The following is a 15187-nucleotide window of genomic DNA, read 5'->3' on the forward strand; positions in this document are numbered from 1 at the left end:
ATACCCATAGCCACCCAGTCTAACCTCATGCACCTAGGTAGGTCCTACAGAGACATAACAGTATATTAAACACTGTTCTATACCCATAGCCACCCAGTCTAACCTCATGCACCTAGGTAGGTCCTATAGAGACATAACAATATATTAAACACTGTTCTTTACCCATAGCCACCCAGTCTAACCTCATGCGCCTAGGTAGGTCCTACAGAGACATAACAGTATATTAAACACTGTTCTATACCCATAGCCACCCAGTCTAACCTCATGCACCTAGGTAGGCTTTCTATCACCAGCCTTATGTCCCAAATAGAACACTAATGTGTGTGTATATATATATATATATAGTGCACTACTTTTGACCAGAACCCTATAGGCACTATATCGGGAATATGGCTTTGGTCAAAAGTAGTGCACTATATTGCAAATAGGGTGCCATTTGGGATGTACAACCTGCATGCACCTAGGTAGGTCCCATAGCCACCCAGTAGGGGGAAACATAATACTCAACACCATCCACCCTGATCCTAGATCAGCACTCCCTACTCTGAGACGCTTTAATACAGGCCGAGCTACCACCATCCACCCTGATCCTAGATCAGCACTCCCTACTCTGAGACGCTTTAATACAGGCCGAGCTACCACCATCCACCCTGATCCTAGATCAGCACTCCCTACTCTGAGACGCTTTAATGCAGGCCGAGCCACCTACTTTGTTGAGAGCCTGTTGGCCAAACCTCATTGGCAATAACATGTTAAACTTGTGACGTAGGTGCAGTATGAAGCTGTATATGGGATTATTCATAATAACTCTCATCCACGTGTGTGTAGGGCTGCCATTCAACGGTGTGACCACCTACAGCCAGAGTTACACACACTGGGACAACCCGTCCACACTGAGAGGCCCGCAGTGCATCCTGCCTGAGGCCACACTCAACTGGTACAGTACATCACATCCACATACCGACACGGATTGAAAGGAGGGATCTGTTCATACTTACTTACCTAAGGCCATGGTGCACAGGCCATGGACGACTCCTCTCCTTCGCACTCTGTTCAGGACAGTCTCCTCCAGCTCGTTCCACCCCATGCCAGTTTTCTTGCATCTGTCTCAAGCTCCTGCAATCTGTTCACTGCGATAGATAATAACTGCAGACTACTACAGGGCAGATTACATAGTGATTCACACATACAGTGATTCATAGCAATCCCCTTCACCCAGCAACCCATTAACAGTCAAGTGGTGCTGCAGAGGTTATGTCCATCAGATAGTCTGGCGTCTGTAATAGCCAGAGGTAAAAGTGATGTCACAATAAACCCAGTTGGGGAGTATTCTGGAATTTTAGCAGCTCCACCGCTACTGCTTATACCTGTCCTCCAGACCTTCAGATCTGCAAACATTGCTAGATTATCTACCCCCTAAAAAAACATAGCTAGATTATCTACCCCCTAAAACAACATAGCTAGATTATCTACCCCCTAAAAAAACATAGCTAGATTATCTACCCCCTAAAAAAACATAGCTAGATTATCTACCCCCTAAAAAAACATAGCTAGATTATCTACATAGCTAGATTATCTACCCCCTAAAAAAACATAGCTAGATTATCTACCCCCTAAAAAAAACATAGCTAAATTATCTACCCCCTAAAAAAACATAGCTAGATTATCTACCCCCTAAAAAAAACATAGCTAGGTTAGGGCCGATTTATGACAGACTTTAATATGCTTCACCATCCATCCAGGAGGGCCTGGGTGTCAGAGTACCAGGACCGGTACCAGGGCCCTGATCGCTACGTCCCTGGGCAGAGGAAGCCCCCTAGCGGCCTGAAGGAGCCCTGCACCACCGAGTACCAGCCTGGTGCCCACACCGCAGACCAGACCCGAGGACACATCTGCTCAGAGTATCAGAGGCACTTCACTAAGAAGGTAATATCCCAAACGGAACCATATTCTCTTCGTAGGGCACTACTTTTGACCAGGGCCTTATGGTGCACTTTGAAAATAATGTTGTGACAAAGACCCAGTTTCAAGGCTCCCTATTAGAGTAAACATAAGGCTGCACTTACACACCACCACACTAGACACTCCGTAGAGGCTGTGACTTTCACCTCGTGGTGCACAGAGGGCTCTGCACAGAGATTGAGATTTACATGGGCCCTTGCTATCCGGAATCCACGGGACGTCCCTACCCCATTAACGTTTACATTTCAAATCGTATTGGTCACATACACATATTTATGTTATCGCGGGTGTAGCAAAATGCTTGCTTTCCTAGCTCCAACAGCGCAGTAGTATGTAGCAATTCACAACACACACAAATCTTAAAGTAAAATAATGGAATTAAGAAATTAGGGTGAGCAATGTTGGAGTGACATTGACTAAAATACATTATATGCATATGAAATGAGTAAAACAGTATGTAAACATTATTAGTGACTAGTGTTCCATTATTAAAGTGACCATTGATTCCATGTCTGTGTATATAGAGCAGCAGCCTCTAAGGTGCAGGGTTGAGTAACCGGGGTGGTGCAGGGTTGAGTAACCGGGGTGGTGCAGGGTTGAGTAACCGGGGTGGTACAGGGTTGAGTAACCGGGGTGGTGCAGGGTTGAGTAACCGGGGTGTAGCCGGCTAGTGATGGCCATTTAACAGTCTGATGGCCTTAGAAGTTGTTGTTCAGTCTCTCGGGCCCAGCTTTGATGCACCTGTAGTGACCTCACCTTAGCGGGGTGAACAGGCTGTGGCTCAGGTGGTTGATGTCCTTGATTTTTTTGTTGGCCTTCCTGTGACATTGGGTGCTGTAGGGGTCCTGGAGGGCTGGCAGTATACGCCCGGTGATGCATTGGGCAGACCCCCCCCCCCCCCCCAGGAGATCCCTGCGGTTGTGGGCGATGCAGTTGCCGTACCAGACGGTGATACAGCCCGACTGGATGCTCTCAATTGTACATCTGCAAAAGTTTGTGATGGTCTTAGGGGCCAAGCCAAATTTCTTCAGACTCTTAAGAGTTTGAAGAGGCACTGGTGCGCCTTCACCACACTGTGTGGTTGGACTATTTCAGATTGTCAGTGAACTTCAAGCTGTTCAGCTTCTCCACTGCGTTCCCATCGATGTGAATAGGGGTTTGGTGTAGTGCGAGTGCCAGTCTTTTTGTACCATCATGCAACCTCACCGTCATACCATGTTTGGCTTCACAATGACGCACTGGTGTTGACAAGATGACAAACGGATCTGGGATCAGGTTACACTTGCAGTATAAACCCAGCCCAACAATGAACAACTGATAACTTCAATAATTTACAGAGACAGTTGAGCAAAAGGAGGAAAGACAATACAATTCATTATGTTGTTCCTCTGGTTTTGCTGCAGAACTACCCTGGCCTGTCCAGACCCAAGACCAGCCCTGCGTACAGACAGAACAGAGACAACTGACCTAAACCATCTTCAGGATTAGACCTGCATAGTCTCTATTCGATGTTCAACCTGACAAAGGTTAATAAAAAAACATTTGAAATGTATTTTGACAATTCAGAGATACTTTGTGTCGACATTATCAAACCCACAGCGTGATCTTTTGAGGGGTCCTTTAGCTACGGTAATGACAGGTTACTGGACATGTAATAACATAATCAAACCTGTATATAGAACAATGAACAAGACACCAAAGTCCCAGAGGGTACCTGATCTTTATTCCATCATACTTTGTCCTCGTTTGTTAATGCAAGTAGCACACTGTGACAGGATTTCAACTCAAGTTTTTACATATCAACCAAACGAAAAAAGGAAATTGTTGCCATGGAAATCCCTCGCAGGTCAGCTACGCCCCCGCAGCCAAATCCCATCCAATCCTTCTGTACACTGCAGTCTGTCCATCTTTCGCCAAGCCTACTTCGCCCTACACACTACCTAAACTAAAACCAGCCTCCGAGGAAAAGAAAAACATCCAGAAAGGAGAAAAGACAAAAAAAGGAAACTGCAACAATGATCAGGGGAGAGACAAATCTCCAGCCACGATCACCACGACGACAGATTCACACGGCTGCACTTGAGATTGAGGAGAAAGAACAAAAATAAACACCAAACTTTCTACGCAGATCTGACCTCCTGTTCTGCCGTCTGTCCAATAAGAACATCTTATACTGATGGCCCCTCCCATTCTGTCCAATAGGATTATTTTATACTGATATGGCCCCTGCCCACCCTTCTCCCATCACTGCCCCTTGCCTAGTTAACCACATAGGAACAAAACGGAAATAAAAGGCTGCGTTCCCCTACTCAGACGGTGCTGACGCATTCCAGATCTTACAACTCCTGAATAGGTATTTTATTTAATAGGTATTTTATAAAAACCACATGTCATAGCAATCTGGTGCCCGACGGCACAGTAGATGACTTGGCACGTAACCATAGGTTGATGCATGCAACGTCTGAGCAGGGGAATGCGACCAAAAGCTTATTGAAGAGTATACCCCAGCCCACCCACCAACCCCACCCCATGTACCCCACACAGCCCAAAAGCAGGCGAGTGCAAGGGTGTCTGCTGGGAAGCCAGCAGTCACAAAGAGTCTTTATGAGGGTTCCCCCTACTGGCGGGAGGACCCTAGTATTTCATTCCCGGAACAAACTCCTTTGCCTCTGGGTTCAAGCTGCTCTTGCGCTGTAAAAAGAGAGGAGAGATTTAGTATAGGAGCATACAAAAAAGGACCCAGACCTGTATGAACAGGTCAAAATAACAGGGCCTCAACATTAAAAACGGACAAGAGGAGACGGTTTGGATTGTAACACGCACCACAGGATAGTTTCTCCAGCTGATGGTCGGTTCCCTGCCAGATTAACCCTAGTCCCAGACTAAAAACCTATTTTAATGGAGAATTTCCTTTCAGCATGGTCTTTAGTCTAGGACTAGGCTTAATATTTTTTGGGGAAACTGGGCCAAAGAGTAGGAGCGGTATCATGTGTGCTCAAACAACTGGAGAAGAGAGACCGTCCCTAAGAGTAGAGGTATCGTGTGTGCTCAAACAACTGGAGAAGAGAGACCGTCCCTAAGAGTAGAAGAGGTATCGTGTCTGTGCTTGAACAACTGGAGAAGATGGGCTACCTACGGTATCTAGGTACTGAATGTGGATAACGCTCCACAGCAAATACTTTTCAGGCTTTTAACTCTCAGGTTAACTCTAAGGGACAAAATATGAATCCTTGTCCTGGACTGAATAAAGAATCTCTGTCGAACATGCTTTTTAGTCCAGGATTCAACTTTGTGTCTGGGAAACTGGCCCTATAAATACAGTGACGTTTGGTCGACGACGCTCAGACATGCTGCTCGTGTAGAGAGACAGATTGTGACACATTCTGACGGACAAACATTCTGACAGGACTTACCGCGAGTTCATCTGCGTTGCCGTTGGAGACAGATAGCCCGTTGAGCTGTTGCTGAATCTGCCCCACCCCAGGGGCAAGGTCTCTGGCGGGGATGAACCAATCCTGATCCTCCTCTTCCAGCATTTCCTGGAAACAGCGTTCTAAGAACTCCTGTTCCAGAAGCTCCTCCTCCACCTGGGATGACCACACAATAGGGGAAGAATAGGGCTGGATTACAATCAGCAGTAGATGATTATTTCTTAATATGTCTTTCCTCATGTCCTCTACCCTTGCCTCCTTCTCAAAGCACTGGAGGGCAGCCCAGGTTCGAGGCGAGTGTACAAAACATTAAGAACAGCATTAATTTGCCGGGGCAGGGGCTTTACAAGGTGTCCAAAGTGTTCCACAGGTATGCAGGCCCATGTGGACCACAATGCTCCAACGTAATATGGGTTCTATTTAATTTTACACCATTTGAGCTAGAGACGAGCCTTTTCTTTGCTTTAAAGCTGGAAGCATGACTGTCAGAAATCCGTTTTCCCCCTATGGCACTGCTGAGTGACAACTTGCAAAGCCTACTCAGATTGGCCTATGCTGCTGGTTACACCAGGGATGAAGAGACAATGTATCAACTTTGCTCACTCTGCGGGCTGCTCCAATGTAACAGAAGACTGATAAGGGTCTACATCCCTGATCGCCTGCTAAATTATATTTTAAAAATGGATGGAAAAAAATAGATGTGCAGGAAGAGCGGACGAAGAGAATCAGGTGAGTGACGGCTGGAAGGGGATGTGGGCCACGCGGCTTGCTGATCAGAGCTGATATGAACATTATCGGACCCGTCGCATATAAGGACCGGCGAATACAATAAACTATTTGAGATAAAAACTCAGCAAAAAAAGAAAACTGTCCTCTCACTGTCAACTGCGGTTATTTTCAGCAAACTTAACATGTGTAAATATTTGTATGAACATAAGATTCAACAAAAACTGAACAAGTTCCATAGACTAACAGAAATTGAATAATGTGTCCCAGAACAAAGGGGGGTCAAAATCAACAGTCACTATCTGGTGTGGCCACCAGCTGCATTAAGTACGGCAGTGCATCTCCTCCTCATGGACTGCACCAGATTTGCCAGTTCTTGCTGTGAGATGTTACTCCACTCTTCCACCAAGGCACCTGCAAGTTCCCAGACATTTCTGGGGGGGAATGGCCCTAGCCCTCACCCTCCGGTTAAACAGGTCCCAGACGTGCTCAATGGCATTGAGATCCGGGCTCTTCGCTGGCCAAGGCAGAACACTGACATTCCTGTCTTACAGGAAATCATGCACAGAACAAGCAGTGTAGCTGGTGGCATTGTCATGCTGGAGGGTGATGTCAGGATGAGCCTGCAGGAAGGGTACCACATGAGGGAGGATGTCTTCCCTGTAACGCACAGCGTTGAGATTGTCTGCAATGACAGCAAGCTAGGTCCGATAATGCTGTGACACACCGCCCCAGACCATGATGGACCCTCCACCTCCAAATCAATCCCTCTCCAGAGTGCAGGCCTCGGTGCAACGCTCATTCCTTCGACGATAAACGCAAAACTGACTGTCACCCCTGGTGAGACAAAGCCGCGACTTGTCAGCGAAGAGCACTTTTTGCCAGTCCTGTCTGGTCCAGCAATGGTGGGTTTGTACCCATAGGCAACGTTGTTGCCAGTGATGTCTGGTGAGGACCTGCCTTACAACAGGCCTACAAGCCCTCAGTCCAGCCTCTCTCAGCCTGTTGCGGACAGTCTGAGCACTGATTGGGGGGATTGTGCGTTCCTAGTGTAACTAGGGCAGTTGTTGCTATCCTGTACCTGTCCCGCAGGTGTGATGTTCAGATGTACAGATCCTGTGCAGGTGTTGTTACACGTGGTCTGCCACTGCGAAGACAATCAGCTGTTCGTCCTGTCTCCCTGTAACGCTGTCTTAGGTGTCTCACAGTACTCTTAGGTGTCTCACAGTCAACAGTACATTGCAATTTATTGCCCTGGCCACATCTGCAGTCCTCATGCCTCCTTGCAGCATGCCTAAGGCACATCCAAGCAGATGAGCAGGGACCCTGGGCATCTTTCTTTTGGGGCGATTTTTTCAGAGTCAGTAGAAAAGCCTCTTTAGTGTCCTAAGTTTTCATAACTGTGACCTTAATTGCCTACCGTCTGTAAGCTGTTATGTCTTAACGACCGTTCCACAGGTGCATGTTCATTAATTGTTTATGGTTCATTGAACAAGCATGGGAAACAGTGTTTAAACCCTTTACAATGAAGATCTGTGAAGTTGTTTGGATTTTTTACAAATTATCTTTGAAAGACATTGTCCTGAAAAAGGGACGTGTCTTATTTTTGTTATATTTTATTATTACTGAAATTATTAAGAAAACTGACAGGTGCCAGTTGGTTCTTTAGATCAGTCGGGCCGAAAAATGTGGTATTATCATATGAAACAGTAATACGGTATTCTAAAAATGTTGGTGTCATAAGTATCATGACGTTTTGGTACCGTGGTACTGGTATATGACACTACTCTGAATGGCACACATACACAATCTGTCTCAATAGTCTCAAACTTCAAAACCCCTTATTTAAGCCGTCTCCTCCCCTTCATCTACACTTATTGAAGTGGAATTAACAAGTTAAATCAATAAGGGATCATAGCTTTCACCTGGTCAGTCTATGTCATGACAGTGCATGTCAGAGTAGAAACTACAGCATGAAGTCCAAGGAACTGTCCGTAGATCTCCAAGATAAAATTGTGATGAGGCATATACAGTGCCTTGCGAAAGTATTCGGCCCCCTTGAACTTTGCGACCTTTTGCCACATTTCAGGCTTCAAACATAAAGATATAAAACTATTTTTTTGTGAAGAATCAACAACAAGTGGGACACAATCATGAAGTGGAACGACATTTATTGGATATTTCAAACTTTTTTAACAAATCAAAAACTGAGAAATTGGGCGTGCAAAATTATTCAGCCCCCTTAAGTTAATACTTTGTAGCGCCACCTTTTGCTGCGATTACAGCTGTAAGTCGCTTGGGGTATGTCTCTATCAGTTTTGCACATCGAGAGACTGAAATTTTTTCCCATTCCTCCTTGCAAAACAGCTCGAGCTCAGTGAGGTTGGATGGAGAGCATTTGTGAACAGCAGTTTTCAGTTCTTTCCACAGATTCTCGATTGGATTCAGGTCTGGACTTTGACTTGGCCATTCTAACACCTGGATATGTTTATTTTTGAACCATTCCATTGTAGATTTTGCTTTATGTTTTGGATCATTGTCTTGTTGGAAGACAAATCTCCGTCCCAGTCTCAGGTCTTTTGCAGACTCCATCAGGTTTTCTTCCAGAATGGTCCTGTATTTGGCTCCATCCATCTTCCCATCAATTTTAACCATCTTCCCTGTCCCTGCTGAAGAAAAGCAGGCCCAAACCATGATGCTGCCACCACCATGTTTGACAGTGGGGATGGTTGTTCAGGGTGATGAGCTGTGTTGCTTTTACGCCAAACATAACGTTTTGCATTGTTGCCAAAAAGTTACATTTTGGTTTCATCTGACCAGAGCACCTTCTTCCACATGTTTGGTGTGTCTCCCAGGTGGCTTGTGGCAAACTTTAAACGACACTTTTTATGGATATCTTTAAGAAATGGCTTTCTTCTTGCCACTCTTCCATAAACGCCAGATTTGTGCAATATACGACTGATTGTTGTCCTATGGACAGAGTCTCCCACCTCAGCTGTAGATCTCTGCAGTTCATCCAGAGTGATCATGGGCCTCTTGGCTGCATCTCTGATCAGTCTTCTCCTTGTATGAGCTGAAAGTTTAGAGGGACGGCCAGGTCTTGGTAGATTTGCAGTGGTCTGATACTCCTTCCATTTCAATATTATCGCTTGCACAGTGCTCCTTGGGATGTTTAAAGCTTGGGAAATCTTTTTGTATCCAAATCCGGCTTTAAAATTCTTCACAACAGTATCTCGGACCTGCCTGGTGTGTTCCTTGTTTTTCATGATGCTCTCTGCGCTTTTAACGGACCTCTGAGACTATCACAGTGCAGGTGCATTTATACGGAGACTTGATTACACACAGGTGGATTGTATTTATCATCATTAGTCATTTAGGTCAACATTGGATCATTCAGAGATCCTCACTGAACTTCTGGAGAGTTTGCTGCACTGAAAGTAAAGGGGCTGAATAATTCTGCACGCCCAATTTTTCAGTTTTTGATTTGTTAAAAAAGTTTGAAATATCCAATAAATGTCGTTCCACTTCATGATTGTGTCCCACTTGTTGATTCTTCACAAAAAAATACAGTTTTATATCTATGTTTGAAGCCTGAAATGTGGCAAAAGGTCGCAAAGTTCAAGGGGGCCAAATACTTTCGCAAGGCACTGTATCTGGGGAAGGAAATATGGAACTACCCACTCTGCCTAGAGCTGGCCGTTCGACCAAACTGAACAACCGGGCAAGAAGGGAGAACCTGCCAGAAGGACAACAGTCTCTACAGCACTTCACCAATTTGGGCTTTATGGGAGAGTGGCACATGACAGCATGGCTGGAGTTTGCAAAAAGGCATGTGAAAGAGAGCACAAGGCAAACAATTCTGTGGTCTGATGGGAAAGATTTAACTCTTTGGCTGCCGCTCCCCATCTAACTTAAACCTGCAAGGAAGAGCGAACATGCCCCTTGATCCTGACAGTAGAGTAACCTGATCCTAGATCTGTGTACAATGCCAGGCAATATCTATCCAGGGCAACATTCCTCACCTTTTAGTGTGTGTGTGTGGTCTGTCCATCACCGTGTCTGTATGTCTGTGTGTGCACCTGTGTGCATACGTACATGTGTATGTACATAAAGAGTGGTCCTAAAAATCACTGACCTGTCTGTTGTAATCCTCCTCGTTCTCCATCCACATGTAGTCAGCGAAGGGGTTGTTGTTGTTGCCCACCTCTCCCTCCTTGTGCCCGTTGGCCACGTTCTCTTTCCCGGGGGCACTGCTGCCTCCTGGTGTTTTCGCCATCTCAGGACTGTTCATCTCCGCAGGCTCTGTAGGGTTAACGATTTCACACATGCATAAATGGCAACCCACTTTAAAATGAGGCAAATGGCTTTCAAATTGAGCGTAAAGCTCAGCTTGGGTAAACTGAATAAATTACGTGTTTAATAAACACTAAGGTCAAAAAACGTAGCTAAAACATAAGAGTAGAAAGTTAAACCGTTATCTACCCACACATGAACAAATGTATATTGCCAAAACGCAAAAAGTCCATACTTCATTATTTTACTTACTACTTGCTAGTGTCATACTAGTTAAAGTAGACCAGAGTAGCGAGTCAGTGGCTGCGCTTATAGCTGACGTGGATACAATTACTAGCTAGCCAGTTCCTACAGTTATAACTCAACAATACCTAGCTAACGCGTTACCTGTATCGTCAGCATTGAAGGATGCACATGTCACGAGAAAAAAAGTGATGACAAACCCCACATGGAGCGAGGCCTACCTGCGTGTCACAGCTGCAACAAGCCAGCCAGACAATTAGCTAACTGGAGTAACGTTAGTTACAGCTAACATTACCGTTCATTGCAACACAAATCCTATTTGGAGTATTGGCAGTTTGCTAGTGAGCTAGTTACAGTAGCTAGCTTACTAGTTGGTAAACAACGTTAGGTAGTTTGCTAGTTGGTACACAACGTTAGCGAACTACGTAGCTAGCGAACTCAGAAAACTAGCACGGACTAGCTAACTAGATAGCCAACAAAGCAGCCTGAAAATAATTTGTGATATAAAAGGGTTGTAGTTTCGACTAAATGTACTGTAGCCATCAAGTCACTGATGAAACGAGTTATTTAAGTTAGCATTCACTAGATAACTAACACATCGTGCAATCACCCTATGAAAAAGGCTTTGGCATACTAACGTTACTAGCGAACAAGAAAGCTACTTGGCTAGCGAGCTTGCTAACTAACTTGAAATATATAAAAACACGCATATTGGATCAAACTTGGCTAGCAAGCTGTTTTTGATGTACAGACTGAATGTTACGTCACCTGTAACTAGCATAGCCTTCTTACTACCTTGGATTGTCTTTATAGCTAGCTATAAAACTGTTAGCAGGTAGCTAGCTGGTAGTGGTAGAAACAAGCTAAATCAAACTTAGCTCGAAGGCTAACAGCGTGACATGCACACACGATTCAGGTCAAATTGTATCTGGAATGCACAGCAGCCAGTAGCGCAACAAAAACGTAGCTACCTGGCATCGTTGGATAAATATTTAAAGACCACTCGATATATCTTCAATGTTTGACAGGGCAATTCGTCGACTTTACAGCTAATTTGCTATCAAGCTAGCCAACTCACTACATTCCATCAAGACGCTCACGGGGGACTTCCGTTTCGTCGTTAAGTTCCCCCAGCCCGCTATATCAGTCGTCACATACCTACCTCAGCGCATCAACTGTGAGGTTGATGTCATGGGCATGCGATTATTTTTATTTGTATTTCTTTTTTATTTAACCTTTATTTAACTAGGCAAGTCAGTTAAGAACCAATTCTTATTTACAATGACTGCCTACCAAAAGGCCCCTGCGGGACGGTGCCTGGGATTGAATAATAATAATAAATACAATATTAATATAGGTCAAAACACACATCACAACAAGAGAGACAATACAACACTACACAAAGAGAGACCTAAGACAACATAGCAAGGCAGCAACACATGACACACAACAAAACATGGTACAAACATTATTGGGCACAGTCAACAGCACACAGGTCAAGAAGGTAGAGACAACAATATATCACACAAAGCAGCCACAACTGTCAGTAAGAGTGTCCATGATTTAGTCTTTGAATGAAGAGATTGAGATTAAACTGTCCAGTTTGAGTATTTGTTGCAGCTCGTTTCAGTTGCTAGCTGCAGTGAATTGAAAAGAACAGCGACCCAGGGATGTGTGTGTTTTGGGGACCTTTAACAGAATGTGACTGGCAGAACAGGTGTTCTGAACAGAAGATGAGGGATGCAGTAGATATCTCACATAGGGGGGAGTGAGGCATAAGAGGGTTTTATAAATAACCATCAACCAGTGGGTCTTGTGACGGGTATACAGAGATGACCAGTTTACAGAGGAGGACTTGCTGGTGTGTGTTGGATCATTGTCCTGCTGCAGAACCCAAGTGCTCTTCAGCTTGAGGTCACAAACTGATGGCCGGACATTCTCCTTCAGGATTTTTTGGGAGAGAGCAGAATTCATGGTTCCATCAATCACAGCAAGTTGTCCAGGTTCTAAAGCAGCCCGAGACCATCACACTACCACCACCATATTTGACTGTTGGTGTGATGTTCTTTTTCTGAAATACTGTGTTACTTTTACGCCAGATGTAACGGGACGCACACCTTCCAAAAAGTTCAACTTTGTCTCATCAGTCCACAGAATATTTCCCCAAAAGTCTTGGGGATCATCAAGATGTTTTTTTTTTGCCAAAAGTGAGACAAGCCTTTATGTTATTTTTGCCATGGATGCCATTTTTGCCCAGTCTCTTTCTTATGGTTGAGTCATGAACACTGACCTTAACTGAGGCAAGTGAGGCCTGCAGTTCTTTAGATGTTGTTGTGGGTTCTTTTGTGACCTCTTGGATGAGTCATCGCTGCGCTCTTGGGGTAATTTTGGTAGGCCTGCCACTCCTGAGAAGGTTCACCACTGTTCAACACTTTCTCCATTTGGGATAATGGCTCTCACCGTGGTTCGCTGGAGTCCCAACGCTTTAGAAATGGCTTTGTAACCCTTTCCAGACTGATAGATGTCAATTACTTTGTTTCTCATCTGTTCCTGAATTTCTTTGGATCGCAGCACGATGTCTTGCTTTTTGAGTTCTTTTGGCCTACTTCACTTTTTTCCCTTAATAAATACAATTATCAATTAAAAACTGCATGTTGTGTTTACTTGGGTTATCTTTGTGTAATATTTCATTTAGTTTGATGCTCTGAAACATTTAAGTGTGACAAATGTGTAAAAAATAAGAAATCAGGATGGTGGCAAAGACTTTTTCACAGCACTGTAGTTGCTGTAGTTATAAACAGATAAGATAAGCATTCCTGCAACATTGTTTTGTTGAAAGACAAATTAAGTGAATTGATTGCACCCAAATTGGCCATTTACATTTATAGGATACCTATAATATTCAATAAACCCTACATTAGATTTGGACCAAACCTCTTCTTAACAATGATTAAAATGTGAGGAATCCAAATTAATGGTAAAAAGCCACCCACGGAACCCCCAAAACCCCACACCAAGCCCACCCAAACGGCCAGTATACCTGATTAATTCTCTATGTCTGACAAGTAGTACAAAGCTGTGGCTAGTAGTATTGTGTCTTCATAGTATTTTATGCATCCTCTGCGAATTTGGTGATGGTTATTTTCCCCTGTTCAGAGAAATCAGTCATTGAAGTTTCTAAGTTTATGTAGCGTCATACAACCTAATATTACCCTGTTCTGGTGCTGTTCCTAATATTACCCTGTTCTGGTGCTGTTCCTAATATTACCATGTTCTGGTGCTGTTCCTAATATTACCATGTTCTGGTGCTGTTCCTAATATTACCATGTTCTGGTGCTGTTCCTACTATTACCCTGTTCGGGTGCTGTTCCTAATATTACCATGTTCTGGTGCTGTTCCTAATATTACCATGTTCTGGTGCTCTTCCTAATATTACCATGTTCTGGTGCTGTTCCTACTATTACCCTGTTCTGGTGCTGTTCCTACTATTACCCTGTTCTGGTGCTGTTCCTAATATTACCATGTTCTGGTGCTGTTCCTAATATTACCATGTTCTGGTGCTGTTCCTAATAAAACCATGTTCTGGTGCTGTTCCTACTATTAGTTGAAAAAGGTGTGAAGAACCCCCACTCAATGTTAATTCAAGGCTGATCTTCAAATGATAATCATTTATAAATGCAGAGTGAATAGTTAAAATTAGAACAATGTATTTGCCCAAAGAAAACTAAGAACTGCTTTGAGGGCTACTCATTCTTCATTTCATTCTTTCACTTTCTTTCTTCATTGCATCTTCTATTGTGGTGATGTTGCTACATCCCAAATCATATTGGTGACCAGTTGCAGTGGTTGGTTCCTTGATGGTGCAGATGATGCTTGTTTTTGGTACACAACATGTGTCCTCTCTGTTTGGCCAAGAATAGGATCTTGCTGGATAACTTGGACGGATTCATTTCAACTTCACGTCCATGTTTTTATCATCCACAGCATCGGCATTTCCAATCCAGCACTCATCATCATAGCAGCAAACTAGACAATAGAAAATCAGATCAAAATCAGATCTATGGGTTTCCCGAGGACCAAGTCAAACGTAATGGCATCATCTGTGTCACTGCAAACTCTCTTTGCACCTATGAGGCTTTTGAACAGTGTAACGAAGTGATGGAAGCTGCTGGTTCCTGGCAGAGTTATTCTGTTCTAGTTTTCTGCTATGATGATGAGTACTGGATTGGAATGACTGACTCTGGGCATGATAAAAACATGGAGGTAAAGGTGAAACTTCTGCATCCAATAAGGTCATTTTATTGGCCAACCAGAGGACACATCCCTCCCTCCCTCCCTCCCTCCCTCCCTCCCTCCCTCCCTCCCTCCCTCCCTCCCTCCCTCCCTCCCTCCCCAACAGCTACACCTTCATGCACCCTCACCAAGTAACCTGTGTTTCTCCTGTTCGTAAACTGATGCCATCCATCACCTCACTTAATGGACCACACCTGACATGCAAATGTTTTCCACTGGTTATGACAACAGTAAGTGAT

The 15187-nt window shown here is 44.2% G+C and overlaps 1 protein-coding gene across 4 annotated transcripts; it reads right to left on the reverse strand.

Annotated features, from left to right (window-relative positions):
- Positions 1-3663: 3663 nt before the first annotated feature.
- LOC139402807 (polyadenylate-binding protein-interacting protein 2B-like) lies at positions 3664-11809 on the reverse strand. Of its 4 annotated transcripts, none has more exons than XM_071146729.1 (4): positions 11627-11809; positions 10255-10421; positions 5376-5549; positions 3664-4653 (listed from the first exon to the last, which is right to left on the reverse strand). In XM_071146729.1, exons 1-4 carry the CDS (start codon positions 11631-11633, stop codon positions 4597-4599), a joined length of 405 nt encoding a protein of 134 aa, XP_071002830.1. In that variant the 5' UTR covers positions 11634-11809; the 3' UTR covers positions 3664-4596. The 4 variants fall into 4 exon arrangements, with proteins under 4 accessions (XP_071002830.1, XP_071002833.1, XP_071002829.1 ...); XM_071146732.1 differs by having other exon boundaries at positions 11756-11789; XM_071146728.1 differs by lacking the exon at positions 11627-11809 and adding an exon at positions 11424-11593.
- Positions 11810-15187: the final 3378 nt, after the last annotated feature.

Source organism: Oncorhynchus clarkii, unplaced genomic scaffold (assembly GCF_045791955.1).
Source record: "Oncorhynchus clarkii lewisi isolate Uvic-CL-2024 unplaced genomic scaffold, UVic_Ocla_1.0 unplaced_contig_5614_pilon_pilon, whole genome shotgun sequence".
Taxonomy (NCBI): Eukaryota; Metazoa; Chordata; class Actinopteri; order Salmoniformes; family Salmonidae; genus Oncorhynchus; species Oncorhynchus clarkii.